At 45.3% G+C, this 26,827-nt stretch overlaps 2 protein-coding genes and 4 non-coding genes across 7 annotated transcripts; all 6 read left to right on the top strand.

The window, feature by feature from the left end:
* Window positions 1-3,097: 3,097 nt before the first annotated feature.
* sparc (secreted protein, acidic, cysteine-rich (osteonectin)) lies at window positions 3,098-18,216 on the top strand. The gene is made up of 10 exons (XM_053879786.1): window positions 3,098-3,191; window positions 11,806-11,871; window positions 12,202-12,255; window positions 13,298-13,391; window positions 13,860-13,981; window positions 14,305-14,425; window positions 15,958-16,091; window positions 16,379-16,527; window positions 16,603-16,751; window positions 17,721-18,216. The coding sequence occupies exons 2-10, from the start codon at window positions 11,815-11,817 to the stop codon at window positions 17,747-17,749; spliced, it is 909 nt and encodes a 302-aa protein (XP_053735761.1). The 5' UTR covers window positions 3,098-3,191; window positions 11,806-11,814; the 3' UTR covers window positions 17,750-18,216.
* Window positions 6,845-6,926, top strand: trnas-cga (transfer RNA serine (anticodon CGA)). Its single transcript has one exon. It is a non-coding gene; the product is annotated as a tRNA-Ser (tRNA).
* On the top strand, window positions 7,215-7,296 carry trnas-cga (transfer RNA serine (anticodon CGA)). Its single transcript has one exon. It is a non-coding gene; the product is annotated as a tRNA-Ser (tRNA).
* trnas-cga (transfer RNA serine (anticodon CGA)) lies at window positions 7,786-7,867 on the top strand. Its single transcript has one exon. It is a non-coding gene; the product is annotated as a tRNA-Ser (tRNA).
* On the top strand, window positions 10,471-10,552 carry trnas-cga (transfer RNA serine (anticodon CGA)). Its single transcript has one exon. It is a non-coding gene; the product is annotated as a tRNA-Ser (tRNA).
* Window positions 18,217-19,978: 1,762 nt separating the features above from the next.
* On the top strand, window positions 19,979-26,724 carry g3bp1 (GTPase activating protein (SH3 domain) binding protein 1). Of its 2 annotated transcripts, XM_053879091.1 has the most exons (12): window positions 19,979-20,095; window positions 23,008-23,124; window positions 23,237-23,318; window positions 23,407-23,580; window positions 23,660-23,750; window positions 23,864-23,957; window positions 24,027-24,261; window positions 24,354-24,458; window positions 24,690-24,807; window positions 24,921-25,046; window positions 25,173-25,282; window positions 25,363-26,723. In XM_053879091.1, the coding sequence occupies exons 2-12, from the start codon at window positions 23,030-23,032 to the stop codon at window positions 25,612-25,614; spliced, it is 1,482 nt and encodes a 493-aa protein (XP_053735066.1). In that variant the 5' UTR covers window positions 19,979-20,095; window positions 23,008-23,029; the 3' UTR covers window positions 25,615-26,723. The 2 variants fall into 2 exon arrangements, with proteins under 2 accessions (XP_053735066.1, XP_053735067.1); XM_053879092.1 differs by lacking the exon at window positions 19,979-20,095 and having other exon boundaries at window positions 23,009-23,124; window positions 25,363-26,724.
* The last annotated feature ends 103 nt before the right edge of the window (window positions 26,725-26,827 follow it).

Raw genomic sequence — 26,827 nt, 5'->3', positions numbered from 1 at the left:
AGATGTAGATGAAGAGATTTACACGCTTATTTTTTAACAGTTATATGAATCACCAAGTATTTACTTAAAAAAATATATAGCTAATTTTTTTCCAATGCATTTTATTGTTTTTTTTTAAGGTAATATTTCAAGGTTTTTTTTCGTTCTGGTGTGATTCCAATCATAATCATTTCTTTTTAACTTTCGAACTTTTCATTTTTATGTTTTACATATTATACACATATATGGTAATTTTTCGTTTTGTTTTTCAAATGAAATGATAATAATATTAATTTACTTCCACTTCATTTTGATGAATTTATATTCATGATTTACTATTATGACCACAGGGATTCTGGCTGTTTTCTCCAAATGGTTATGAAACATTATTTTTCACTTTCAAAGACTTGTGTAAGAAGTCACAACTTAATTTAGACTTTTCCCTCTGTCAGTATTTTGGGAAAGTTGTTTGTCCTGGAGCGACGAAGGCGAGGAGGAGGGAAGAGGTGGGCGAGGCGTGCGACCGAAGGCCCAACATCTCCCGCCGTGAAAGACTCAGTGTGTCTGGTGGTCAGCAGCAATAATTTGGGGAGCTGCGGCGACTTTACAGAGGAAATGGTGGTTAGAGAAGCTTTGAAGTCCCAACACTGTGGGTCGACCTTCGTCTGGCCCAGTTCTGCTGAGCTGGACGCTTCTGCAGACCGGTGAGACTGCAGCAGATTTATGACACCCAGAGACACTGGAGCGCTGGAACATTATGACCACCTGTAGGTCTGTGCTCTGCAGTGGTCGGTGCCTGCAAGACAGTCGGAAGCCCTTCCATCTGGACATCTTGTTTGTTCCTTTCTTTTCCTTCTCTCCTTCCAGTCCGTCTTGTCTCCTTCCATTCTATCCACCCACACTCTTCAGCCTCTTCTCTGTCTTTCAATCTTTCCAACCTAGCCAATCATTTTGTGGTCCTTCTATCCTCTCTTCTTTGTCAGCTTTGATTTCTTTCTTTTTCTTATTTCATCCTTTTATTCTTCTTTCCCTCCCTTCCTTTCCTGCATTATCCTTTCATGCATGCTCCCTTTCTTTCTCTCCTTCTCAGCATCTCTCCTTCCCGACTTCCATCTTACACCCTTCTTTTTCTTCCCCTCCTTCCCAACCCAGCCTCGTCTGCCTTTGTCTTTCCTTCCTTGCTCTGTGTCATTGTTCTGTGATCTATCCATCTGTCACATTAGGATTATCATGTTCCCCATTCTTTTCCTTTTCTCTCCATCATTCAATCATAACATCCTTCCTTCTCTCCTCTCTTCCATCCAAGATTCTTTATTCCTTTTTTCTTACAAAAATTCTTCCCGAGTCATGGTGTGTGTGCTCGATGAATGAATGAATGGATGAATGAACAACATCCGATGCTCTGCTGCAGCTCACATCCTGCCACACGTCTATCAAGCCTTCATCATTGTGAACTTCAAGTTTCACCTCGAAGCGAGCTCAAACCTGCAGAGTGGCAGATTGCAATTTAGAACCTGCCTTCGTGTTAACCACCGACGAGGGTGAGGTTCTGTTGCCACGTCGCCTGAGAGTGCAGGGAGGGGAGGAGCAGGTGTGGAGGGACACAGCAGGTGTGGAGAAGGAGACAAAGTGTGGTGGGCAGGAGAGTGGTGAGGGAGAAGAAGGGTGTGGAGATAATGGGCAGGGACTGGAGAGGAGAGTGAGGGAGGAAAAAAGAAGGGTGAGGAGTAGGGAAGCAGAATCATCATCATGATGGGCAGGACAGGCTTCAGAGTGGGAAGTGCCACGTGTCCTTCCCTCTGATGATCCAGCTGCTCCTCACATCAGCTGGAGCAGTCGGTGGGTCTCAGGAGTGACGGGAAGATGCTGGAAATTTCAGTGACTAACTAGTTGGAGATGCAGCAGCTTCTCCTGAGGGAGTGGGTTTCCACACAAGTCACGGGACCATTGGAAAAATGTTCCACTTGAAATGAGCAAGAAATATTTCATGAAAACTCCTCGCTCCTCCCACTCCTATAATGGTCTACAACTGTATTTTTCACTTCAGACTGGGATCACGTGTTATTTGTGTCACGTATCACGGTTATTTACGCTCAACAGTCAATAACCATGATGTTATATACACTGAATGTTCGGTGACCATCCCTGGATTGAATGTGACACGAACTAGTTCTTTATCATGAGTAATTACAGGGTAATATCCTGCAAATACACATAGTTTATTCATGACAGTATGTGTTCCCCCCATCTAAAGTGTGAGCCTTTTTTCCCTTCCCTTGCTTTTCTTCTGCTTCTCTCTGCTTTCTGTGCATGCAACTCTATTTTCATTGCTCTATTTCCCTTCTATTCTCTCCTTCTCTTTCTTTTTTCCTATATCATCCTTCTTTACGTAACACACTTTCAACTCTCACTTACTCTTTTTTCACGGCTATCATTCCTTTCCATCACTCACTCTCTTCTCCATTACCACACTTACCTTCTCCTTTATATCTAAGTCCACGCCATCATTCTGTTTTCCTTCATTGCAGCTGTCCTTCATTTCATCTCTTCCTTATTCCACCACATCCTTCCTTATTCTTGACTCCATTCCTCTTTGATTAGTTTTCCAACCTCCTTTCATTTGTTTTATACTTCCTTCATGCATCCTCTCAACCCCATCTTTAACCTGACATCCATCCTACCATCCTCCCCTTTACTTGCCTGCATTCCTTTCTTCCCCCGAACTTTTCTCCAATTTTCTTCAACACATAATCCTGTCCTCCTTTTACATGCACATTCTATCAGTGGTTCCTATTTCTTTCTCCCCTGCACTTATCTATCCTCTCCTCCATCACTTTCTAATCCTCCAGTCTTCCACCCTCTAGCACATTTTTCTTTCCTCCTTTCCTTCCTTTCTTGCCCAAACTGTTGCTATCACTCCTTCACATCAACAGTCTCTTTTTATTGAATTCCTTCTGAAAGTTTCTTCTTCTTGTTTGTCACACTGGTGTGATGTGGTGGGAGAGCAGCGCTGGCCCAGCCCACCACGGCTCGACCGACAGGAGGGAGTAATGGAAGGTTTGAGCAAAGGAAGGGGGGCGGAGGGTCCCGGTGGCTAAGTGGGACGTCCCAGAGCAAATGTCTTCAGCGTGAAGCAGCAGAACTTTTAGATCGTCCCTGGTGCCGCACACTGCTGACTTCGCTCCTGCTTTCCCTGCTCTGCAAAGCTGAAGGTAAGGGCTTCCACTCTGACTCACTTTTGTAGTTCTGAAATCACTTTTGTAGTTTTCTCTTTGAGCCTGTGAAATGCACACTGAAAGTAAGAACAAAAAAGTTCTGACCTTGTGCACGTGTCCAACTGCTTGGATTGAGGAGAGACTGTAGGGACAGAAGGCTGTGTGAGCCGTGGAACCACCTCTGTCATTAAGCAAAGCACCTGCGTGGAAAATGACTCCTCACACTGTGATTATGAGGTTCTGTTCTCTGAGGGGGGATTGTGTGCCACATCGGCAGGAGGGGGGAGGGAGGGCGACAAGGCTGAGGCTCTCACACAACTTCTGTTTGACTCAACGCAACAACGAACCATAATTTCATATATTTTTGAGTCGTGCAAACATCTCTCTGAACCCCCCATCCTTCCCTCCTCCCCCGCACTGATGACTCTCGCGTGAAGGAATGCAGTGTTGCCATGGTGAGCAGTTAGCAGCTGCTAAAAGATGAGATTCCTTCAAGAAAAAGAGGAAACTTGACAAGTGATGTTCGAGCATGTCTTCCCTCCGCCACCTCCTCTTCTTCATTTATCATTCCTCTGCTGTGCTGCAACCTCCAAGAAGATTTTGGAGCAGAAGTCTTTCCAGGAGTTTAAATTCTGGTCCAAATAAAGACTCCTTTCTGCTTCACAGTCTTCAGGAAGTTTTTATTGGAGGACAGGTATCTTTTGAGTCTGATCTGACAGTCGAAACAGTCCGATGATCAGGATAACAAATAACAGTTGCCCAGTGATTTGAGTTGAACATCCATCTGCTGCTTTGAAAGATGGTCAATGTTATCAATACCTTCATTCTCAGCATCAAATTCACTCTGGATTTAGCGAAAATCAGCAAGCCTTTCATGCATCTCCCTGCAGAGCCATGCCCTCGATCCTGAACAATTCCTCTGTGCTTTCATAGCTCGAACCCAATAATCCGGCCGAGACTGAAGGGAAAACTAGAAACAAAACCTCTATTGTAGTTTCAGCTGTGACGTCTCAACTTGTAGCCATTTGGTGCACCAGCGTGTTGAAGTTCTAAACCTGAGAACAACATTTTGTCACTTTTATGATTTGTTATATCGCAATGTTCATCAACACCAAAGGGTTTTTATATTGTCTTTAACTGTAAACAACTTTATATCTGCTTTTAATATCACAATGAAAGAGTTTCAGTGAATAACAGATTGAATAATTGGTTATTATCTTCAAACAAAGAGGAACAATTGCAGCTCATTATGGGTCTGACTGGAGAACAAAGGTGAAGCTGAAGTTCACTGAGAAAATGATATTTTCCAGGTTGTTTTTTTTAGGTTACAGGTGTTGACAGTATTAACACACAATTAAAAAATAAATGTGAGAGAAACGTCAAAATGTTAACAGAGAAAATTAGGAATAAATTAAGTAAATAAATTACCTCAGAAACTATGCTTTTTCAATGTAATCCATAAATATGACGGACAGTGTTGTAGAAAAGACTTCTATTTTTTCCTCTTTTTGTATAAATGTTTTGGTTATTTCATTTCATCACTAAAGAAAGTAGTTGTGTTAACTGTTTATAAAAGTCAAATAAAGATGACACACCAAAATAGAAAATATATATTGTGATTTATTTTAAGACAAAGTCCAATATTGATTTCTAAGGGAGTCTTATTTTGACTCACTCATCACTTTAGCGGCAGACAAAAGCTTCCCACGTCCGTGCCACCTCGGAGCTTTCTGTCAAATCACTACTCTCTTGTTCTTGTTCTTCTCATGCAAATGAAGCAGCTGCTTTAATTGCTTGACGTGTTTGGAGCTTTGCCGGCGAGTCTGGTCGAGTGCTTGTCTGCGCCGGTGACGTGGACAGAGACTCTCTGGCTGGTGAATTGTTGAGGTGGCAGAGTTGGGTGGAGGAGTGTTGGGGCAGAGCATGATGGGAAAAACAGCGCCAGCCTGGCAACTGCCCCAGGAGCTTGAATCCCCCGACAGGAAGCAGGGATTGTGCTGATGTCAGACGTGGAGAGGAGAACCTGCAGGCTTGTGGACCAGCAGGGAAGATGGAGGAGTGGAGAGCAGAAGACGGAGCTTGAGAGAGAACGTTTTCTCTGTAGCTTGAGGTGTGAACCTTGCTTGAATGGTGTCTCCACAGTCTGTCGCTGGAATCCAATTCATGCTTAAAGTTTGGAGTGAGCGAAATCAAAGGATGAAAATGAAAATAAGTCCAGTGGCTCCACTTTAGCTTTCAAAGGGCGCCATTTGTCCTATGGTTAGAAACATGTCACCCCACTGAAGGAGACCCACCACCTGCCTGGGTGCCCTTCACTCAAATGTCTTTCCTTCACTTGTGAGCGCCCTCTGGGGGCTCATGAAGATGCACATGAAAGTCCACTTGACAAAACTTTCACCGGGTTTTCATTGACCCAGGTGTCCAGCAAGCTGTTTCTATTGTCCATGCCCAGCCGTGATGGCAAAACAGTTATGGCGTTAGACTTGAAATCAAATGGAGTCTCCCCATGTAGGTTCAGGTCCTGCTCGCAGCGTGTTTACATCTCTCTTTTTGCTTCGGGGAAACTCACAAACAACATTCTGCTAGAGGGCGACCCCTGGAGGTTCCCTGTCTGGGCGCCGTGCTCTCCTTCAAACCTTGATGCCTCTTCTCTCAGGAGATCACAAACTGGCAGCAAGTCGCCGCTGAGCACTTTGTGGTCGGTGGGAGAAAACACAGCTGTAAAATGTGAACTGTTGTATCAATAAATCCCTGACGGCTGATGGTAAAGCTCAGAGGGAGACTTGGCCTGCGATGTGGTGGGGCAGATGAATTATAGATGTGTGAAGGAGCGGATTATTTATGTGGTAAACTCGACAGTTTCCAGTCGGTTTCAGCCAGATATGTGTTTACAAAATGGCAGTCCAGGCATCAATGGGGTGAATTCTGCCTGGTGAGAGCTCAGCTGTGTTATCGTCCGCCATCCTTCTGTTTTGCTCAGAGCTGAGTGAGATGATTCCTGACCGGGTGTTTCAGGTGTCCCCTGGCTTGCAGCTTCAATTCCTCCTTGCACTACACTTAAAACAGCTTCAACCCCGAGCGAACACTAGATTATTGGATGTTTTCTGTTGAACCTGTCCCTGATGAACTATGGATTTTGGGGGGTGAGTCAACCTCGGCTGGCTGAACACACTTGGTTTCACAGAATGATCCGGTGAACAACAGAAGCAGTGGAAACAGAGAGGAAAGTCAGGATGTGTGTAACCTGAGTTCCCTGTCACTTGAGCTGCTCAGCCCTTCCCCCGATCTTTTGATGAGGCTTTCTGATTGTGGCCTTTTCAGGAATGTAACCACAGGTAGCTCTCACACACAGTTTCACTCAGTGTGCAGGGTCCGACCGCTTGGTTAAAGTGGTCAAAGATGCCTTCTTTTTTGGCATTTGTAGGACATTTCTCGTGCTGAAACGCGTTCCTTTAGTAGTGACAAGTGACCAAGGTTGATTTATTTAGGTCGTTTTATTCCGTTGTAATAACCATTTTCCAGGTGAGGAAATGCTTTTCTTAACACCACAAGCTCCTTGAGGTCCCAGACAGATTTGCACCTGATGGAGAATGAGCGCTGCTTAACAATGGCTGCCTTCATTGTTGATGACCTGAAGTCGACTTCTTGTGGCTGTGATGGCCGAGTGGTTAAGGCGTTAGACTCGAAATCTAATGGGGTCTCCCTGCACAGGTTCGAATCCTGTTCACAGCGATTTTAGCTTTGTGTCAACTGATATGAAAATATCAGATGGGTTGGCAGTGAAATCGATGGTGATCTGTTCCATCATTAACCTTTCAATCTAACTCGCCCTGAAAAACCAATGTTGCTGCTCACTGGATAACCTGTATCCCCACATAACTATCTGGTGGAGCCACCACCTCTAGATTCAGCCTTAATGGTTCATTGTGATTATACTGTCCGAATACAAACCTTCATGAACCTCGCAAACTCCAGTGAAACCCAGACCACCTTTTTACCGTAGTCTGTGATGAGCCTCCAGCTGTGATGGCCGAGTGGTTAAGGCGTTAGACTCGAAATCTAATGGGGTCTCCCTGCACAGGTTCGAATCCTGTTCACAGCGACTTTAGCTTTGCCACGGATGAACGATTTTCATCGACTGTTTGATATCAGAATGTCAAACTGCCTCCAGCCTCAGCCTTAACGGTTCATTGTGATTATACTGCTTGCTTCTTCGGTGGACTTCCCTGGTTATTTTGATGCTCTGTCCGAATACAAATGTCCTCTCTACCTACCTCTACATCTTCACTGGTAATCAGACTTAAACCTGTCAAACTCCTGCGAAGCCAAGATCACCTTTTTACCATGACCTGAGGTCAGCTTTCAGCTGTCATGGCTGAGTGGTTAAGACTCAACATCTAATGGGGTCTCCGTGCGCCATTTTGACTCCTGTTCACAGTGACTTTGACAACAACGACAAGCTTATTTTGATGCTCCGTTCGAATACAAATGTCCTTCACTAGACCTCTCTAGACCTACATCTTCACTGGCAACCATACTTGAACCGATGATTTATAACCGATGTTTTACCGTGACCCAAGGTCTGCTTTCAGCTGTGATGGCCGAGTGGTTAAGGCGTTAGACTCGAAATCTAATGGGGTCTCCCTGCACAGGTTCGAATCCTGTTCACAGCGACGTTGACAATTTTCGTAGAGTTGCGTCGACTCTTTGTTATCACAATGTCAAATGGATCGCCAGTGAAATCTGTTGTGATCTGCGCCATCATTAACATTTCGTATGGATGTTCGCCCTGAAAACTAATGTTGCTGGTCAGTGGGTAACCTGTATCACCACATCGAGCCCTTTTTCGCTTGAGTCACAACCTCTAGCTTCAGCCTGAATGGGTGATGTGATTATACTGTCCAGACTACACCGGTCAAACACCTTTTTTACCGTGACCTGGGGTCAGCTTTCCCCTGTGGTTAAGCCGTTAGACTCGAAATCTAATGGGGTCTCTATGTGCACGTTCAAATCCTGTTCATCTTTGCAGTTGACAATTCTTATAGAGTTGCATCAACTCTTTAGTATGGCCAAGCCATACTTGGCTTCACTATCTTCTTTCCCCTTTCCTGTTGAGCCACCGCCTCTTGTTTTAACTTTAATGGTTGTGGTGATGCCCAACAGGATGATTTGAGCAAACTCCAGTGAAACCAGCTCCACCTTCTTTTTTTACCTTTTTATCATGACCTGGGGCCATTTTTCTGTTGTGATCTTTGGCCGAGTGGTTGAGGTGCTGAAGACTTGAAATCCAATGGGGTCTGCCCTCTCTTTGTCTGCTATAGTACCTGGTTTCTTTGAAGTTCACAACACAAATTATTTTGTAGCTGCTATCCTCTCGTTCTCATTTACTAGAAGATTCCAAGATAATGAGTGAATGACAACTCAGTGTCTGATAATTCCGTGCCAACTAAATCCAATGGAGTCAAAGGAAATCCCTGTTATTTGCCAAATTCTTCGCTCCTTTCGCGTGTCAGTGTTGTTTGTCTGCCGTGTTTGCAAGCACACAAATCACCGCAGGTTGTTATTTCAGGCTTTCAGACCTGTCTGCCCTATCACCGAGGAGAAGCAGAAAGAATTCCTCTAAATCGTCGCAAGCACTGGAGGGGAAACAAGAATCATTAGGGAGAAAGTCAGGCAGATATCCGTCCAGGCTTCGGGTTGTTTTCCTCCACTGCGAGTTTGCACTTGCTGAGCTGAGTCACCGACCAGATTAGATGCGTTTGAGGGTAAAAGAGCTTCTTTATGAGCCTGAAGTTTCCCTTTTAGCCTCCGTCCTGTTTGATTATGAGAGCCACTTTCCAAATAAAATAATTTGTTTTGCTGTTACGTCAGTCCCCCCAGGCCCGGGCCAAATGACTCCCTGACCAAGCAGGTCTAAGAAGGAGTGGACGGGAACACCCTGTCCATCCAGCTGAAACACTGACCCCATGCTTCTCTATGGCGTTAGTTATTTCCACTTGCCTTTAGCTTCCCTCCATCAGACATTACAGAGTTTTAATGAAGCTTCCTGTCAGACCCGTACAGAGGCCCTCAGGACAACAGAGACAGCTGTACTTTTCCATGTCTTAGAGCAGCTTTTTAACCTTTAGCCCTGAACAGTGGTCACTTTTGTGGGACTTTTTTTACAATTTCAACGATTCATTCTTTGCCAGGGGGCGCTGCAGACCTCAGGTCTCTCTTTGCCTTGCCGCTTCAGCTCACACAAATCTGCCAGTGGTCCAAACGTTTCAGCAAACAATTTCGTAGTCCTTGTTGCTCTTATAAAGATCAAATGAATCACACATTGATAAACTGACTAGCTAACACGAGGTGAATCATGTCGGGTTCTCAATTTGATTCCCATGAGCAGATTAAAGTCCGATCTTTAGTCGCATCCTACAGTTTAAGCCACTAGTCCTTTGTTCTGTTGCGTTGCTCAAGGGTTCAACAAGCCTCACAATGTCAACACTTAAACTGTTTCTGTTCAAACACGCCCTTCTATTCACTTTAGTCGAGAGGCCCGAGTGGCACGTACTATTCCTGTATGCGCTACATTTAATAACCCAGAGGGAATGTTTGAGTAGCACAACCTTGTGGAGATGTTGACAGAACAGACAGATTTTAAAGAGGATTATTGAAGCTCCTGAGGTGCAGGAATTCCAACTATTGTCTCTCTCATTATCCGTCCTGATCGCCCGCTGTGCTCCGTCGTGGGCCCAAAATGTGTCGGATCGCCTGATGGAATTTCTTCACAGCAGCATGCGATAGTGAACCTCTGGACGTGTCGGGGCAAACCTTGAGTTGTTAGCCAGATCTGAGATGATTCCACATCATCTTGATGTCTGGTCCGAGAGATGAAACAGTCGTACAGACTCAACATCAGGCTTCATTACCAACAGAAAGGGGCCATGTTTAGTCGCCCAGCAGGGAAACCAGTGGTCACAACAATGGAGCCCAGTCACCCGAGCAGCCTGAATTTGTGGCGATGGTGAGCAGCTTGGCTTTCCCAATCTATGGCTTCATTTGGTGAGGAAACCTCCCGAGTCAGACTCCTCATACGCAGACAACGATGGAGGTTCTAGATGCATCCATAGCTACTGAGGTTTAGCTCACATTCAGGCTTCAGTTCCGTGGTGCTGTGGTGGTATGAAACACGAGAGGACCCTCCCCCACCTTGGAATTAACAAGGTGTCCCTTCGTCCACTGCTGTCCTGCATCTTAAAGGTCTGCCCCCTGTTGGGAACTCTTATAGTCCATCGCTGTGATGGCCGAGTGGTTAAGGCGTTAGACTCGAAATCTAATGGGGTCTCCCTGCGCAGGTTCGAATCCTGCTCACAGCGGGTCAGCAATTTTCATAGAAATCAATTGTGATCTGTGGCATCATCAATCTTTTGGTGTACCGAAGTATTAAAGTGGCTGTTCAGTTGGTGATCAGGTTGCTGGTTTTAGTCCTCACCTCTACTGTATGCTAGTCAACCTGGCGTGGAACACACATGTGCCACATGACGGTGTGAAAGCCAGAGCTGGAAGGGTTGCGTGTTGAACTCATCCGTTCCATGGTTATGTAAGTGTCCTTGGTGGAAGAGCGACCACTGATCCCAACTCTGGCTTTACAAACATGCGTTTACCGTAAAGGGCTGTGTGAATTGTGGAAACATTTGCTTCCAAATATGGAAAAAGGCATTAAATATAGAGTGGGGGAGGACTGAGCTGCCAGTGGTGGATCTCCGTTCACAGAAACGTTTGTGGGTTGGAAGGTGGCACTGACTCTGTATGCCAGCGTCACGCTGATGTTCCTGTCCACTTGTGATGAACATTATTAGACAGAACCCACTGTGGATGTCAGCTGTGGAATTCAACTGTACCAGTTTAAAACCTTCCTTCTTTTCTGGCTCAGCTACACAAACAGCAACAACTTATTCAAGATTCAAATCCCTAAAAATCCAGTATACAAACAGCATATTTTTAATTTATCAATTTAATTTAATTAATTTTTAAAACTCAGTATCACATTAATTTAATTCATTGTTTGTGAACATTAATTGTAGTACCTTTTTTCCCTCATAGAAATAAATTCTTGGGTCCTGAAATTAAATACATGATATGCAACAAAGTCACACCTCCAACATAAAAAAGTCAACAATTGGTTTTAATTTTTCTTGATACATTAAAAGCTATTTTTTAGATTAGTTTTATTAATTAACCATTAACTATTAATTTCAACTTTTTCTGTACTACTCTTTACCAACAGTATGGTCATTTATGAACCCGGATCCAAGTGGCTGAAATGATCTCTCAGAGCTCGTGGATGTTGCCTGGGAGAAGGGTGTTTGGCGCAACCCGCAACCAAGCCGCTGCCCCGTCGACCCGGCAACAGATAAGCAGATGAGGATAGATGGATGGATGGGTGGTTCCTCAAAATAAAAAAAATAGCATAGGAATCTGTCACAGCGTCTTGCTCATTGGCTTCTCCCACAATTTATCAACAGACCTGCAAGGCTCCATCGATGTGCTCATGGCTCTTTATATATAATGGTGTAAGACTTTCATTTGAGCTCAGGTTTGAATCCTTTGTCTTATCCTGTCGCCACAGACTTTGAAGATGAGGGTTTGGATCGTGTTCCTCCTGTGCCTGGCTGGCCACGCCATGGCTGCTCCGGTGAGTATCTAATTCTCTGCTTCTCTTCTGACTTGGCTGACCTGCCTTCTGTTCTGTTTAGCTGAGAAGAGCGTATGTTTGTCTTTGAACGTGGAACTATAAACTGCTCCACAGTGCACTTGTTTGAGGAGCCTTCTTTTGTCTGGTGCTTTACGGGTGTGTTCCTCTCTTTGTGTTTCCATGAGAGCGTCTCTCTCATTTCCTGCCTGATGTCTTCCTCTCGTCTCCAGCTGGAGCGGGGTGTGTTCCCTCTTCGATAAAACCCCAGAGGGGAGCTTTTTTTTTTAATGCGTGCTCCCGCCACTGAACGCTCGTGTTTATGTGTTACAGACCGAGGAGGAGGTCGTCGTGGAAGAGCCAGTTGCTGAGGAGCTTGTTGTTGAGGTCAGTCCAGATGTTCCAGGAGAGTTCTTGCAGAACATCCAAAGTTGCAACTTTAAATAGGCCGCTGGGTTTTTGTAAACCTGGTGACGCCTCACAATACTGGTGTTTCTCATGCTGAACTGCTGCTGCAGTTTATCAAACCCAAACCACCTGACGCTCATTTCAACCTAACTTTCTCGCCACTGCGACCCAGGTATAATCAGAGTGAACGTTCAGAAACTACCTCACTGGTGTGCAGTGATAGCTGGTGGTTTCCCAGAGCTTCCCGAGATTCTTCTTCTCTCATCAGAGAGTGAGGTTTATGAACAGCTGCTTCAACTGAAACATAAGCTTTTATCACCAGAGAAAAAAAAAACACAGCTGGAATCAGCGGACACCGTTGAGAAAAGTCAGTGAGTGCGAAGAGTCAGAGATGGAGATACTGAGGTCCTCATGTAGAGAGACTAGAGGGGACAGGATCAGTAATGAGTCTATCAGAGGGAGAAGTTTGGAGACAAAGGAAGGACAGATCATTTGGACATGTGGAGTGGATAAACGGTGTTAAACCAAGACCGTTGGAGATGAAGTCCAGTAGGTTTATGGCTGAAGAGGAGAGGATCAGGGAGGGTGACCCCGGAGCGCTGACCTGAATGATTTTATATATAACTTCAATAGCAGTGGTCATAACATTTTGGCAGGTAGATAAACTATCTATTCCGGAACGTTAAATGGTCATGGCACAAGCATGCGAGTCTGCATGTGAAGGCTTTATAGCTTCCTGCTCCGGCGGTCCAGCGGGACCAGAGATCCCACAGCTGTTAATTTTAGCCGGGCCTTGGTTCTGCCCGACGACTCAGGAAGCTATTAGCGTTTTCTCTTCCTCATGGCTTCACCACATGTAGATCCAGCTGCTTGTTGTTGTTGGCCGTTGGCTCCCAGGCATCTTCACCGGTGACGTGTAGAGCCAGAGAGTTGGAGGCGGTTTTCAGAGGACGAACAGCTCTTGTCGACTCCCTACAGTGCTGAAGGTTTCAAGTGTTTCTGCTGTGACCTGTGTTGCCAGGAGGCCGAGGGGGCAAACCCTGTGCAGATCGACGTCGGAGAGTTTGATGAGGCCATCGAGGTGGAGGAAGAGGAGGAGGAAGTCCCTGCTGAGAGTCAGTACACACACAGACACGCAAACAAATGTGTGCACACAAAAATATATTGAAACGCACCACACCAAGTCACACAAACAGTGACAGGTTCTGACACAAATGAACGTACAAGCATGGACAAATAGAAGTAGTGGCACTAAACACACAAACCTATATTGAATCTCTGTCAAGTGAACTGCTGTGATGGAGTAAAGTGCGTAGTTCGGCGGAGCTTTGTGTGTCTGTGGTTTCCACTGTAGACACTGGCTCGTCCTCCACAGCAGCAGGATCAGACCATAATGAGAGAGTGTGTCGCCCCAGTGGGGAGCGTCACTAATTACATGTTCGTAGTCACAAAAGCAGCTCGACCCCAAAACCACCAGCCACAGGCAACACCAGCAGAACCGGGCCAGAGCGGGTCCAGGGTTCTGGTTCTACAGGGAGGAGAGTTTCTGTTGAGCGATGTCTTCACTGACCGTCCGTCCTCAGACCCCTGCCTGAACCACCACTGCAAGAAGGGCAAAGTGTGCGAGGTGGATGAGAGCAACACCCCCATGTGTGTGTGCCAGGACCCCACCACCTGCCCCGCCGCCGAGGGAGAGTTCGAACACGTGAGTCACACAACCGCTTACACAGTGTGTAGCAGACGGTCACTGGAGTTGTTAGTAGTGGATGTCCTAAAGTCCTCATGTTATACTTGTAGTTGAAGAACTAAACAGTGAAAGTAGGGAGTAGTGTAGTAGTACTTATGGCGGTTGCAGTAGTAGTTTAGGATTCGTTAGTTAGTCAAAGTGGTAGTTTTAGTAGAGTAGTGCTGTTTTGGTGGCCGTAGAAGCAATGGTCAGGTGGTGGCGCTGTTGCAGAATGATGAGTAGAGGCAGAAAATGTAGTGGTTGTGACGGTAAGTGCAATCTTCTCTTCGATTCTTCTCCAGGTGTGCGGCACCGACAACAAGACCTACGACACCTCCTGCCACTTCCTGGCCACCAAGTGCGCCCTGGAGGGAACCAAGAAGGGACACAAGCTGCACCTCGACTACATCGGCCCCTGCAAATGTGAGTTCTCACGCTTGCTGTCCGGCTGGTTCACAGCAGCAGGGAAGGCCTGGCAACACAATCGCACAAGTCTCCCAGAGGCGGAGCAGCAAGTGCTGCCTGTGACAAGTCTGTGCCAGAAGTCAACATGTTTCTGATTCTGCTAAGAATCAGCGTTTGTTTTCACACCGTTGAAGTCGACTGGAGAACATGTGTTAGCTCAGATGCTTCTGTTCCCTCAGGAGCATGTGTGAAGCGTCGCTCGCCAAACTTGACAAAGCCTTGGCTCTAAACATGTCGCAGGCGGAGGGAAAGTTATTCAGAATCTCTGACGGTCACGTGCTGTCAGGCTGCAGCTCAGCAGCAGGAGCCGTCCAAACTTGTCGGCTACATTTCTTCCACTGTTCAAACACTCAGACAGCCAGTGGAGGAGTCTGGTTTAAAGGGTTCAACTGGAGATCAGGGCGCCTTTATTGGGGGTTGATGTCTGATGAACTCACTATTGTCGGTTCATTTGAGTTGATCTCAGGAATGATGCACTGATCCAATCCTCTGAAATGTTTGCTGTTGGGGGTGGGGTTTAGAGCAAGGGTCAGAGCATGTTCCAGGGTCAGGGGGTGATGCACCTTGGCACCAGGGTGAGTGGTTAGAGAAGGACTTTAAGTTCAGGCTTCGGTAAACAGAACAGTTTAAGAAAGACTCACGTTGGTGACTGTTATGGTGCAGTTGGCTGAAGGTTTGGGCACTTTAAGTTGTCAGGTTAGGATAAGGTTTTTAGGGTGATGCCCCTATTCAAATATTTGTTCTGAGGATGTCAGGGTGAAGTTTGAACTGTGGCAAGGGTTTTGGAGTTGGGTTTGGGTTGGGCTTTACATATGAAATTGTTTCGTTTCAATGTTAGCATCACTGATCATATGCTTCCTTGTGTTCTCCACGTTCCTTATTGCTGTTCACCAATATATCCACCAGGGGGAGCAGCCCTGAGTTAAAAGACAATAAACTCCAAAACAAACATGGCGACTGTGAGAGAAGTATTGATCCTGTAGCTCTTGCACAAAAGAGGAAACACAGGCAGCGTTGTAGGTGGCAGTGGTCGGTGAGGCTGGTAAATATATCGCAATTGGAAGATGGAGAATTTCCACCATTGTCATATCTTCTTCATGTCTCATTAGAGCTACGTATCAGGTAGGTATCCGGATCCAGATCCGTAAGAAACGTTAGCCTAAATGTACCTTTAAAGTTTGAGTACAGGGTCAAAGGGATGATGTTAGGTTGAGGTGGTGATACCTGATACAAGTATTTGTCCTTCATAGGTTCGGGTAAGATTTGGACTATGGTATGGGTTTGAAAAGTTCGGGGTTCTAGAGATATGTGTGGTTGGGGTCGGAGTTTGGGGACAATGACTTTTGTTATATTACCCAGGACTTTCAGAAGTGGATTTTGTGGGGGTTAATCCAAGGCGAGTTTGGGGGCCATTGTTCGTGTCTGGATAGATAAATGCTGAAATAAACGCCTTCTCATGATATAGCTGATGAACCTGTCTGTCTGCACAGACATCGAGCCCTGCATGGACACCGAGCTGAACGAGTTCCCTCTGCGCATGAGAGACTGGCTGAAGAACGTTCTGGTGACTCTGTACGAGCGCGACGAGCAAAACAACCTGCTGAACGAGAAGCAGAAGCTCAGAGTGAGTCTATCCCGACACACTTCTTTTTCAGCGCAAGTGTTTCATGCGTCTGCGGCTTTGTCACTTCTAAACGTGATCTGTACCCGAAGCTAAAAAAGGCTTATGGTCCGTTCATCTGCTCCACAAGACTCATTTAGTGGCTGAAATAAATTGAACTTGAGTGGAAACAGCCTCTCAGCTGGATTAAATACAGCTGTGACACGATATAAACAGAGCATTCAGTCGACCACCCTGCAGCACAGAGGGAGCTTCAGCGGTCACATGACCACTTCACTTCTCTTCCTCAGGTCCAGAAGATCTACGAGAACGAGAAGCGTCTGCAGGCCGGCGACCACTCTCTGGACCTGCTGGCTCACGACTTCCAGAAGAACTACAACATGTACATCTTCCCCGTCCACTGGCAGTTCGGCCAGCTGGACCAGCACCCTGTCGACGGGTAACTGCACCCTGCTCTCTTCAGGTTCACCGCTGAGTTGTTTATCTTGACTGGATGTTCTCGTCTGATGCTTAGCTACCTGACCCACTCTGAGCTGGCCCCCCTGCGTGCCCCCCTCATCCCCATGGAGCACTGCACCACCCGCTTCTTCGAGGAGTGTGACGCCGACAGCGACAAGTACATCGCCCTGGAGGAGTGGGCCAACTGCTTCGGCATCAAAGAGCGTGAGTATCACTCAGACGCTCCAAGTTTTCCGGGTCAACTGGGAAGCCCCACCCCGCTTTCCTGAGCAGGAGACGGAACTCTGAATACACGTTCAAGCAAATAGTTTTTCTAAACAAAAAGCTTGTCGTTCCTGAAATTATATTTACATATGATGAAAAAATGGTCCCCCAGATGGGCAAAGTATAATAATGTATTTTGACATTTAAAAAAAATTGGATTCCCTGTGTATCCATTTTTAATATTTACACTACAGTTATTTATTTCACATTTCATCATCAAAGTTTTCAAATTCAATGTAAAATTAGTCTTACAAGATGAATGTTATGCTTTACATTTTTTTAAAAGAAGTATCATCATATGGAATGATATTTTAGATATTTTTTATTTCAATACATTATCTAGGAAAATTGATAAGTGATTATTGTATTTCTTATATTTTAATATTATTTTCTTGTTCAAAATATTATTTACATATGAATATAAAAATGGATGTAATTAAAATTGTACTGTTCTGAAAACATCTATTTATTAAACACAATGAATGAACATAATGAAAAAGATCTTTTTACCAGATTATTTTAAATATTTTATTTTTATTATTGAGTTAATTATTGAATTATTGTTACTGTATTATGTTTTGTTACATGTGTATTATTTCATATGATTTATGTACCAATATCGACATACTTTTGTATAACAGAAACATGCACATATTTATTGATATGTTCTTAATATATATATATATATATATATATATATATATATATATTTTTTTTTTTTTTTTTTTTTTAACTGTATTATTGGAAATTGTGCAAAATTGATCCATAAAAAATATTATGAAACTTATACAAATTGGAATCATTTTAAACTGGAAAATATAGGCAACAACTCATTTTATTTATTGACTTATTTATTTAGCTGATATAAATGTGTCGTGTAATAAAGATGTGCTGCTGGTGTTTTTGCAGAGGACGTGGACAAAGACCTCATCGTCTGAGCTCCTGTGACGTCAGCCGACAGGAAGAAGGTGCTGATGCTTTAATAAAAGAAGAACACAAGAAGAGTAACGGTGCTAATGGCAATGTTGTTTTTAAATTTATTTTATATACCACTAAATTCAAAAGAGAGCTCCTTACTAACCCACGTCTGTCCAGCAAACCAAACCTCTGATGTAAATGTAGTTGGGGACGAAACGATATCTTTGTTCCGGGCTTTCAAATTCGAGACTGTAAAGTGGAAAATAAAGTTTCTAAATAAACTCCCTCTGCTTGCTTCCTCCGAGAAGAGCACTGCTGTGTGGGTGGTGGATTCACTTCTGTCTGTTTCTGTTTGCTGTGACGAGGACGCCTGTTCTGATGTTTCTGTGTGGACGCGGAGAGAAATCTCGCCGGTTGAGATTCACATGTTTCTACTGACAATAAAGGCGCGGGAAAATGCTTTCCATGAATAAAAGGCTGATTCAAAGTGTCGAGAGTTCATCCATTCATCACTGTGGCCAGTGCTGTCTCTGTTTTTAATGTTCTCATTCACAAACCATTATATATATTTTTTTATATATATTATTTAATATATAAGTCATGATTCTCAGTTTTGTCTGAAATATTAATAACGTTATCATACGCATTAATAATTATTTATCAATATTTTGTAGGCTTATTTGTTTCATAATTGGTGTGAGAGAGTGTGAATTGAGATGAATGTGGTTTCAGTGTTGGTCTCCAGGGAGAGCCGCAGCACCCAGTCACCATCAGCACCGGCTCCTCCAGACTCAGGAATGTGCGACAGCTGAGCCTCGACCGCAAGAACCAGTTCCACCTCTGAGCAGGAACTTCAGGAGGAGACGGGAGGCTCAGTGAGGGCACATAACCGTCCACCATTGTTTCCTTCGTGTGGATAATAAATGCTGATCCCAGTTCCACTCTGAGCAGCTCAAACCTTAGAGGTTTCCACGGTGCTCCCGGGCTCCTTATATAGGAAGAAGAACGCCATAACGCCTCCTTCTGACAACATATAGAAAGGCTGCTCATATGTTTTTATTTATTTTTTGCTCCCGTATTAATTTAGGTACATTTACGAACATGAATTTATTGAAACTATATTTTTAATGATCATTTCACTTGCGTATATAATACTTTATGTTTATATTTTACACTTTTTCACTAATTATCACTTATTTAATTATCAATTCACTTCTTAGCTGATTTATTTATTTTCATATCACTCTCATTATCATTTATTGCATTTAACTTGCTGACTAATCGTTTGAAAGTATTTCTTTATTATTTCTGAATTTAAGTGTATCCTTATTTTTTCATTGATTTAACATGAACATATTTGTTTGTCGATTTATTTATTTCAGTAATTGTCAAAGCTGGACCAAACGTATTTGCAAGGCAAAAGTGAATATCCCTGATTTGAAGATGAACTATATGTCGAGTTCATAGACAAGAGCCAGAAAAATACTTAAATATTTTACTCCCAAATAAAAAGAAAATACATGGTAGTTTACCATGGCATCATTAGTTTAAAAAAAAGGGTTTTTTTTATCTGACTTGCTTTCACATCTGAGCTCCTCAACACTGCTACATATTTCATTCGTATGAAACTGAAGAGTGAAACGGGCTGCTGGTGGATGTGTGTGTGAGCTTGTAACCTCACCAGTGAAGTCACATGTGACCTCCCAAGTCAAAACAACTGGAGCTGAATCGTGGAGAGGCGAGGGTGGCCGTGTTTGCATATGAGAAGAGGCAGACCAGGAAGCAGGAAACCATCTGATGGAACATCGGATTGTGATGCAAACGAGTCTTGGGTGGAAGCGCTTTGCAAGTCAGACCAGTTTGTCAAAAGAACAAACGACATTGCTCTGTTTCAAGTGGTCCACAGTGAAACTATTTTAGAACGCTTTTTGATGTAAAATTTAGAACACGGATTTGACGTAAAACGTGTGGCGTGTTTCAGTTTAATTTGATTTGCTTTAATCCAATCAGCTTCAATAAAGTGTCGCCCTCATGCGTCACTACGATAGAAGTGCACCCCCCTCCTCTCCCTCCCCCCTTTTTTCGAAACTGATGGACGCAGGTTTGTAAAACCAACGCCCCTTCTACCTTCCACAATGCCGCGATTGGTCGAAGATCGGACAGCACCATCGCCTGATTGGCCCTAGTCTATTTGTCTGAATCGGATTGGTTGTGTCGCTCGAAAGGGGTGGAGATGTCTTTTTCGGCTGCGCAGCTGAACCCGGCATCGGCGAGCACTCCAGCACGTTGTGAAGCCGCTGGCGACCGACGAGGTGATTCAAAGAAATCACTTTACTGAGCGACATTTTTTGATAATTGACTCACTGGTAAGTGTTTCCGTCAGCATTAGCCATTGGTTTTGTGTTTTGGGTGTTGCTTTTATGAACGGAACTGCTGTTTTTACCCCAGGACGTACACGGTAGCGGCTAGCAGCAGCTAACGCGTTAGCATGGTGGTGAGGCCTTATTTTACAGTTGTACGATACTCCGGGTCGTTTTCACGCCCGCGTTGACTTTTTGTTTGTCGCTGTTGCACTGCACTGTGTGTGTAATGGCGAAACGAAGCTGCCTCTATTGTTCTCAGTTTCCATGAGTCAATCGCCGCCCCGGTGTGGGCTACTCTGGTCGTGACTCTCTCCTGTGTCCTTGTTTGCCGCCATGATTTTACTTTCATTTACCCGAGAAACCTCTGTAAATCTCGCCGTTTTCCTTTAAATTCAGCTCTAATATAGATTCAGTTCTGTTTTAAGACCGCTCTACGGTTTCCCTTCGGCAAGCCGAGACACGTGTTGAGTCGCCCGGCGGATGAGGACGCTCAGTCCCGGTTAGCTTTGATCGACATGGGTAATGGTGCGTTCAGGGACCCGCTTGTGTTTGAAAACTACACTCGGATCGATTACAGTGGACATTGAAACTGTACATTTTTGAGAGTGTAGTTCAAAGTGGGGGTGGCGGGCAGTGGTGAGAGCACCCCAGCCTCGTCAGGCCTTTGTCTGCCCGGCCATGCTTGAACTTCCTCCACACCAACTCTCCTGGTGTGGCTCAACGATCAGTTCTTCTTAAGCTCACATGGGGTCTTGTATTATTGTACCTAAAGAGAACAGACCAGGCCTTGTGGATTCAGCTCCTCCTGTTGTTGCTTGTGTAGGAGCAGATGGTGGTGGGTTTTGTGGACAGGTGTGGCAGACAGCCCATTAAGAAAGCCCTCCACTAACCCTGCCAAGCTCAAGTGTGTTGAAGCTAAACAACCCACTTGTTTTCATCTTCTGTGATGGCAGAGAATGTATTTCATGTCCTCTTGAAGATCCAGAGGATGTTCATCTCACATCTACCAGATCAATAACCAGACTTCAATTCTAGATTGCGTCTCTGCGTCACAATCATCTGTTAATATGATCACATCACCAGGATCATATTTCCGTTGCCGCATTCGTAATTGACAGTAATAGAAGAGTACAGAATGATGTGCCTCTTAAAGAGGTTGCATGTTCAGTCAATTGCAGTTACATAGTCAACTCATTAATGGTAATGAAATCAATTTGAAAGTCAGATTTCCTTGGCATGTTCGCACGCTAAACACGCTCACTGCTGTTGCAGTTGTGATGGATCCTATTTGTTTGTGGCTTTCGTAAATACACACATCCACCATTACTTTTGTGATCTCTGTTTGGAAATGAAATGCACAAAGAAATGGAGCTGGAAATGAGATCAGCAGAGCGCTGATGGCTGGCTCTGTTATGATCTCTAGATGTAATGCTGGCACTTGGATTGTCCCTAAAATAATCTAACTACAAATGACTTCTTGCTATAAGCCATGTCGCCATGACTTGGTCTTGATACTTTTCATATATATCTGTGTTTTCTTGGTGTCGAGTTTTATGATGTAATTCTACTATTTATTACTATTTAGTGACTCATAAGGATTTATGTATCACATGTATGGTATATAAATGGCTAAAATGATCTTTACTCTGAGGTAAGCCCCCATTTGGCAGTGCTTTCAATTCTCAGCGACTGGCTCAGCTGTGTCCTTGGTGAAATGGCGAGGGTCCAGCTTCTAATCTCTTTGGAGTCTAAAGCATTGCAAGAATTACTTCAGATGACGGATTCAATGTGGTAAACCTCAGCATCTGGTGGCGCTGGTGAGCTTCAGATCAGTCAGTAACGAATCAACCCACCCTTTCTGCCCAAGTGATGGTCAAGTACTTCTGAATGAAACGCTGCTTACTACAATATTTGCTGTCTCATTGTCAAATCTCTCACTAAAGGGGCTGTGAGGACGTTTTTTCCTTGCTGCGCACTGTAGTTTCATTTCTGATGTGAGTCACATGAAGGGTCATTGAAACCATCTGCTGCTGCTGATCAACCAGGTGTGTGATTCATAATATCAGATTTGTGCTTTACTCTGAAACATGTTGCCACATGATGGTGCGGCATCTTGTGGTACAAGCTTCATAAAATCAGGGCTGAAACTGCATCTTAAATGATCGCCTGCCAGAGCATATTCCTCGCCCACAAGGTGCCTAACAGTTGACCTAATTGAGTCTGGGACCTCATCACATGCTGCGAAATGTGGAGGCAGGTAGCTGTGCTCTTTGTAAGTGTTTGATTTGATTTTAAACGTTCCACACGCTGTCGTAGTTGCGCCTGGTTGCTTAATGCTATCGCTTGACTCATCCCTTGAAAGTCTTCTCTGCGAACTGATTGTCTGAGGCACATCCAGGTCACCAAACGACTTGACTGCATACCAACGTTTCCCAGCCACTTGAGACATCTTATCAGCTCTGACTTCAACCTCGGCTAAAAATACAGCGAAACTGCTCTTCCAGGGCAGACCTGCCATCGATCGCGGTTTAGTCAGCTTTGTTTTGTGGAGTGTAATCGCTTGTTTGTAACATTTCAGAAGGTGTTGAAGCATCGGGAGCGTCATCTTGAAGCTGCTGTTTTGATTGTTGCTGGCTGGAAGTGGTGGAGAGGCGTGTGGAATGCAAGACTCTGTTCTCGCATGTTTGTGAGGCTTTGATTTTTGTCAATAAAAAAATCTCTTTCATGTGAGTGTTTGGTGGTGTATTCACCTCAATCTTGTTGACCTCCTGAGGATGCCGTCTCAGCGTTTTTAATTCCATTTGAATTGAGGCCAGAATGTCGTTGTTTGCTATTGTTAGTCTGATCACTCCCCTCCTCCTCTGGCATTAGCTGTCTCCTTTTGATATGCTAACACCCCCCTTTGTCCTCCACAGACATTTCCAGTTGACCAAAGAAATGGTGATGGAGAAGCCAAGTGCCCAGCTGGTCGGGCGGGAGTTTGTCCGACAGTACTACACACTCCTGAACCAGGCCCCCGACTACCTTCACAGGTATCGCTCTTTTATTCACGCTTTGTTTTCACCTGCTTTCATATGTCCTCAAAGGACATTTAAATGAGCAGTTTCTCTCCGACGCAAATGACTGGCTGGTCTCTCTGCTCAGGTTTTATGGGAAGAACTCGTCTTACGTGCATGGTGGTCTGGACAGCAACGGCAAACCAGTCGAGGCTGTTTATGGACAATCTGTAAGTCAAAGTGAAGCAGACCTGAACTTTTAGGAGCAAAAGTATTCGTCGCTAGTACTTCAACAGTCCTGACTTGATGCCCCTACAGGAGATCCACAAGCGAGTGATGGCCCTGAGTTTCCGGGATTGTCACACCAAGATCCGACATGTGGACGCCCATGCCACCCTGAACGAGGGCGTGGTGGTGCAGGTGATGGGTGAGCTGTCCAACAACATGCAGCCCATGAGGAAGTTCATGCAGACCTTTGTGTTGGCGCCTGAGGTTAGTGTGTTTTGCTAACTGTGGCAACGCATCTTTTGCTGTCTGAGTGTGAGCTGATGCGTTCTGGGGGTTCTTGCAGGGGACTGTCGCGAACAAGTTCTACGTCCACAACGATGTGTTCCGCTACCAGGATGAGGTCTTCGGCGACTCTGACTCTGAGCCCCCCGAGGGTGAGAATGTGTTCTTTATCATGATCGCAACTCACGTTTGGTGCCGTCGCATATGTTTAGCAGACAGAAAAGGTTAATGTGACAAGGTCCTTAAATTGTTCTGACTCTTTCAGAATCTGAGGACGAGGTGGAAGAGATCGAGCCCCGGGTTCCCTCTCCCGACGTCACACAGGAAGAGTCAGCCCCGTACTATGACCCGACACCCTGGTGTGTAACCGCAAACTGGCGGCCACACGCCCCTTTCACCTCATCGTAACAAGCATTTTTCTCATTCAGCTCTGAGCCTGTTCCTCCTGGTGACGACGAAGAAGCCGCTGCAGCGACTCCCGAGCCTGAGCCAGAGGTGGAGAAGGAAGCTGAAGCCCCAGTGGATCTGAAGACCGAAACAATGCTGGATACACAAACCGAAACGCACACAGCTGATGACCAGACAGAGAAAAGCCTCGCCCCAGCTGCCACAGAACCTGCCGCCGTGACCGAGCCTGCCCCCGCAGCCCCGGAGGAGAACAGGGTGGGTCCCCCAAAACACGCTTATTGGTGTCAATCTGAGTGACGTTCCATGTTTAGGAAATATTTCATGTAAGGGAATCTGTCTCTCTGCAGCCGTTCTCCTGGGCCTCCGTAACAAGCAAGAACCTGCCCCCTGGTGGAGTCGTCCCCGCTTCAGGATTCCCACCACATGTTGTTAAAGCTCCTCCCACAGCACCTGTGAGTCTTTATCTGCCGTATTTAACTGTCATGACTTGTTTGATACAACTGACCCCACATGATTTTATTATTGTCTAACTTGCGTCAAACATTTAAGGAGTCTTGTTACCTTGGCATGAGAATTTTGTTGAACAAAAATGCAGGTTGTAGTGTGTGACAGCAGGTGTCACTGTTGCTCCATGCCAGTCACTATGGTTTCTCGCATGCATTTTCTCTCTGCTGCCATTTCAGCCCAGAGTGGAGGTGAAGTCAGAGTCCCAAACTGCAGCACAGCGACCACAGAGAGACCAGCGGCCGAGGGAACAGAGGCCTGGAGGTCCCCCACAGGTTCACCGAGGACCCCGGCCAGGTACGACTGGCACAACTCTCGCTTTTAAAGCTGCGGCTGCCATCTTGTTTCTGTGTTTGCCGCCGCGATCTTATCGCGTCTGGCACACCTGTAACAACGACTCTTGTTCACAGTTCGTGAAGGCGAACAGGGCGAGTCTGAAGGCCGAAGGGTGATCCGTTACCCTGATGCCCACCAGCTGTTTGTGGGCAACGTCCCTCATGACGTGGACAAGACGGAACTCAAGGAGTTCTTTGAGCGTAAGTGATGCTGTATTGACTGTTCATGTTATAATAATGTTGCCTGCTGCTGCTGCTGGCCTCTTGACCCCCAACTACACTAAACTGACATGCTCATTTTAACACCCTCACTTTCTCGCTTTCCAGAGTACGGTACAGTTCTGGAGCTGAGAATCAACAGTGGGGGGAAGCTTCCCAACTTCGGCTTTGTGGTGTTTGACGACTCTGAACCAGTGCAGAAGATCCTCAGCAACAGGGTGAGGCTCTTTGTTCTGTTTAAATGTCAATTAAAAGATGTCCCGCGTTTTCTAATAGTAATTTGCGATCCATTCACCAGCCCATCAAGTTCCGAGGCGACATCCGTCTCAACGTCGAGGAGAAGAAAACCCGGTCAGCAAGGGAGGGCGACAGGCGGGACGTGAGGCCTCGTGGTCCCGGGGGGCCTGGCGGCCCCAGAGAGCGGATAGGAGGTGGCGGGGGAGGAGCCCGAGGACCTCCCACGCGTGGGGGAATGGCACAGAAACCCAGCTTCGGGTCTGGACGGGGCGCCGGGCCGAACGAGGGGCGCTATTCTGCCCAGCGCCAGTGAGGCTCTGAGCTCCAAACCTGAGTTAGTTAACCGCGTCTGTTTAGTTTGCTTTTCCCGCAGCAGGGACAAACTTGATTTCTGTAAAATATCCCCAGTACTTCACACACAGGAGGAAGCGATTATGAATTTGGAGTTGTATTTAGGGCTTTAACCCTATGATGGACTGACAAACCCGTCCAGGGTCTTCACCGCCTCTGTCAGCTGGGATTGGCTCCAGCAAGCCTGACATTTCTTTTCTCTTAGCGAGTGGAAAACATTGGTACTCACCTAGACTGCCACTGCTCCTCGATGTGTAGCCCTTTCCAAGGTCAAGTATGTAGTCGGGATTCATGTCGGTAACTGACGCAGGTTTGGACGTTGCTGTCGAGTCGCACCAGCTCCTGCTGAAATGAACAGCCAGTCCCAACACGGTGAAGACGGCTGCCTCCCCCCCTTCCCCCTCACCTGCTGCTTTTTGTTCTCCTACTGGAGGAATCCAGAATGTCGCTCCTCATCTTCTCTTCGCTTTCTTCCTCCATTCGTCTCCCTTTTTCTATTCCACCAACACGTATTATCTGGACATTTGTTTTTTTGTTTTTCATGCTGAACTTGAATTTATTAAGAAGCTAAACACAAACACATGAAAAAAGGGGTAAATACTACTTGAATTGGGGATTAAAAAAACCCAGAATTTAGGTTTTTTTGTTCGCGTTCTCTCACCCTGTTTCTTAAAGGAACGTGTACTTTACTGCTTGGGCAATCCTGTGTATTGCTGCCACCGTTGAGTCTAGCGATGGATCTGTCTTATCTTTTTATTCTACCAGACCATTAGCTTGAACTGTAGTGGTTTTGTTTTGACTAATGTTGCCGTGTAATATTTCCCCGACGCGTCCGAACAGAGCATGTATGAGATCATGTAAGGCTTCTACTTCTGATGCAATTCATTTGTCACCCTAAAAAAAGCTCACCTGCCGATGAGAGAACTAAATTAAAAAAAGAATAACTGTTTTAAATTGTGCTGGTTTTGTGTCTTGTTACATTCTCCATCAAATGAACAGCAGCCAGGTTCATGTGTCCCAAACAGCAACAATGATTGTAAAGTACGTCTTTCTGTTGTCACCTGAATAAAAAGATTTGCACTTCAGCCAACAGATCAGATTGATGCGACTCACATTTTGCATAGGTTTCATAATGCATCGTTTGAAGTGCAATATCTACGATTCTGAAAAATCAA

Source organism: Synchiropus splendidus, chromosome 11, assembly GCF_027744825.2.
Source record: "Synchiropus splendidus isolate RoL2022-P1 chromosome 11, RoL_Sspl_1.0, whole genome shotgun sequence".
Taxonomy (NCBI): domain Eukaryota; kingdom Metazoa; phylum Chordata; class Actinopteri; order Syngnathiformes; family Callionymidae; genus Synchiropus; species Synchiropus splendidus.
This window is presented reverse-complemented; position numbering and strand designations above follow the sequence as displayed.

Excerpts from the sequence above, each read along its gene's own strand:
- sparc (XM_053879786.1), top strand. The coding sequence starts at position 11,815 with ATGAGGGTTTGGATCGTGTTCCTCCTGTGCCTGGCTGGCCACGCCATG. Across the intron at positions 13,982-14,304 it reads CCGAGGGAGAGTTCGAACAC|GTGTGCGGCACCGACAACAA; the intron begins GTGAGTCACACA and ends ATTCTTCTCCAG. Across the intron at positions 14,426-15,957 it reads CTACATCGGCCCCTGCAAAT|ACATCGAGCCCTGCATGGAC; the intron begins GTGAGTTCTCAC and ends CTGTCTGCACAG.
- g3bp1 (XM_053879092.1), top strand. The coding sequence starts at position 23,030 with ATGGTGATGGAGAAGCCAAGTGCCCAGCTGGTCGGGCGGGAGTTTGTC. Across the intron at positions 23,319-23,406 it reads AGGCTGTTTATGGACAATCT|GAGATCCACAAGCGAGTGAT; the intron begins GTAAGTCAAAGT and ends ATGCCCCTACAG. Across the intron at positions 23,958-24,026 it reads TACTATGACCCGACACCCTG|CTCTGAGCCTGTTCCTCCTG; the intron begins GTGTGTAACCGC and ends TTTCTCATTCAG.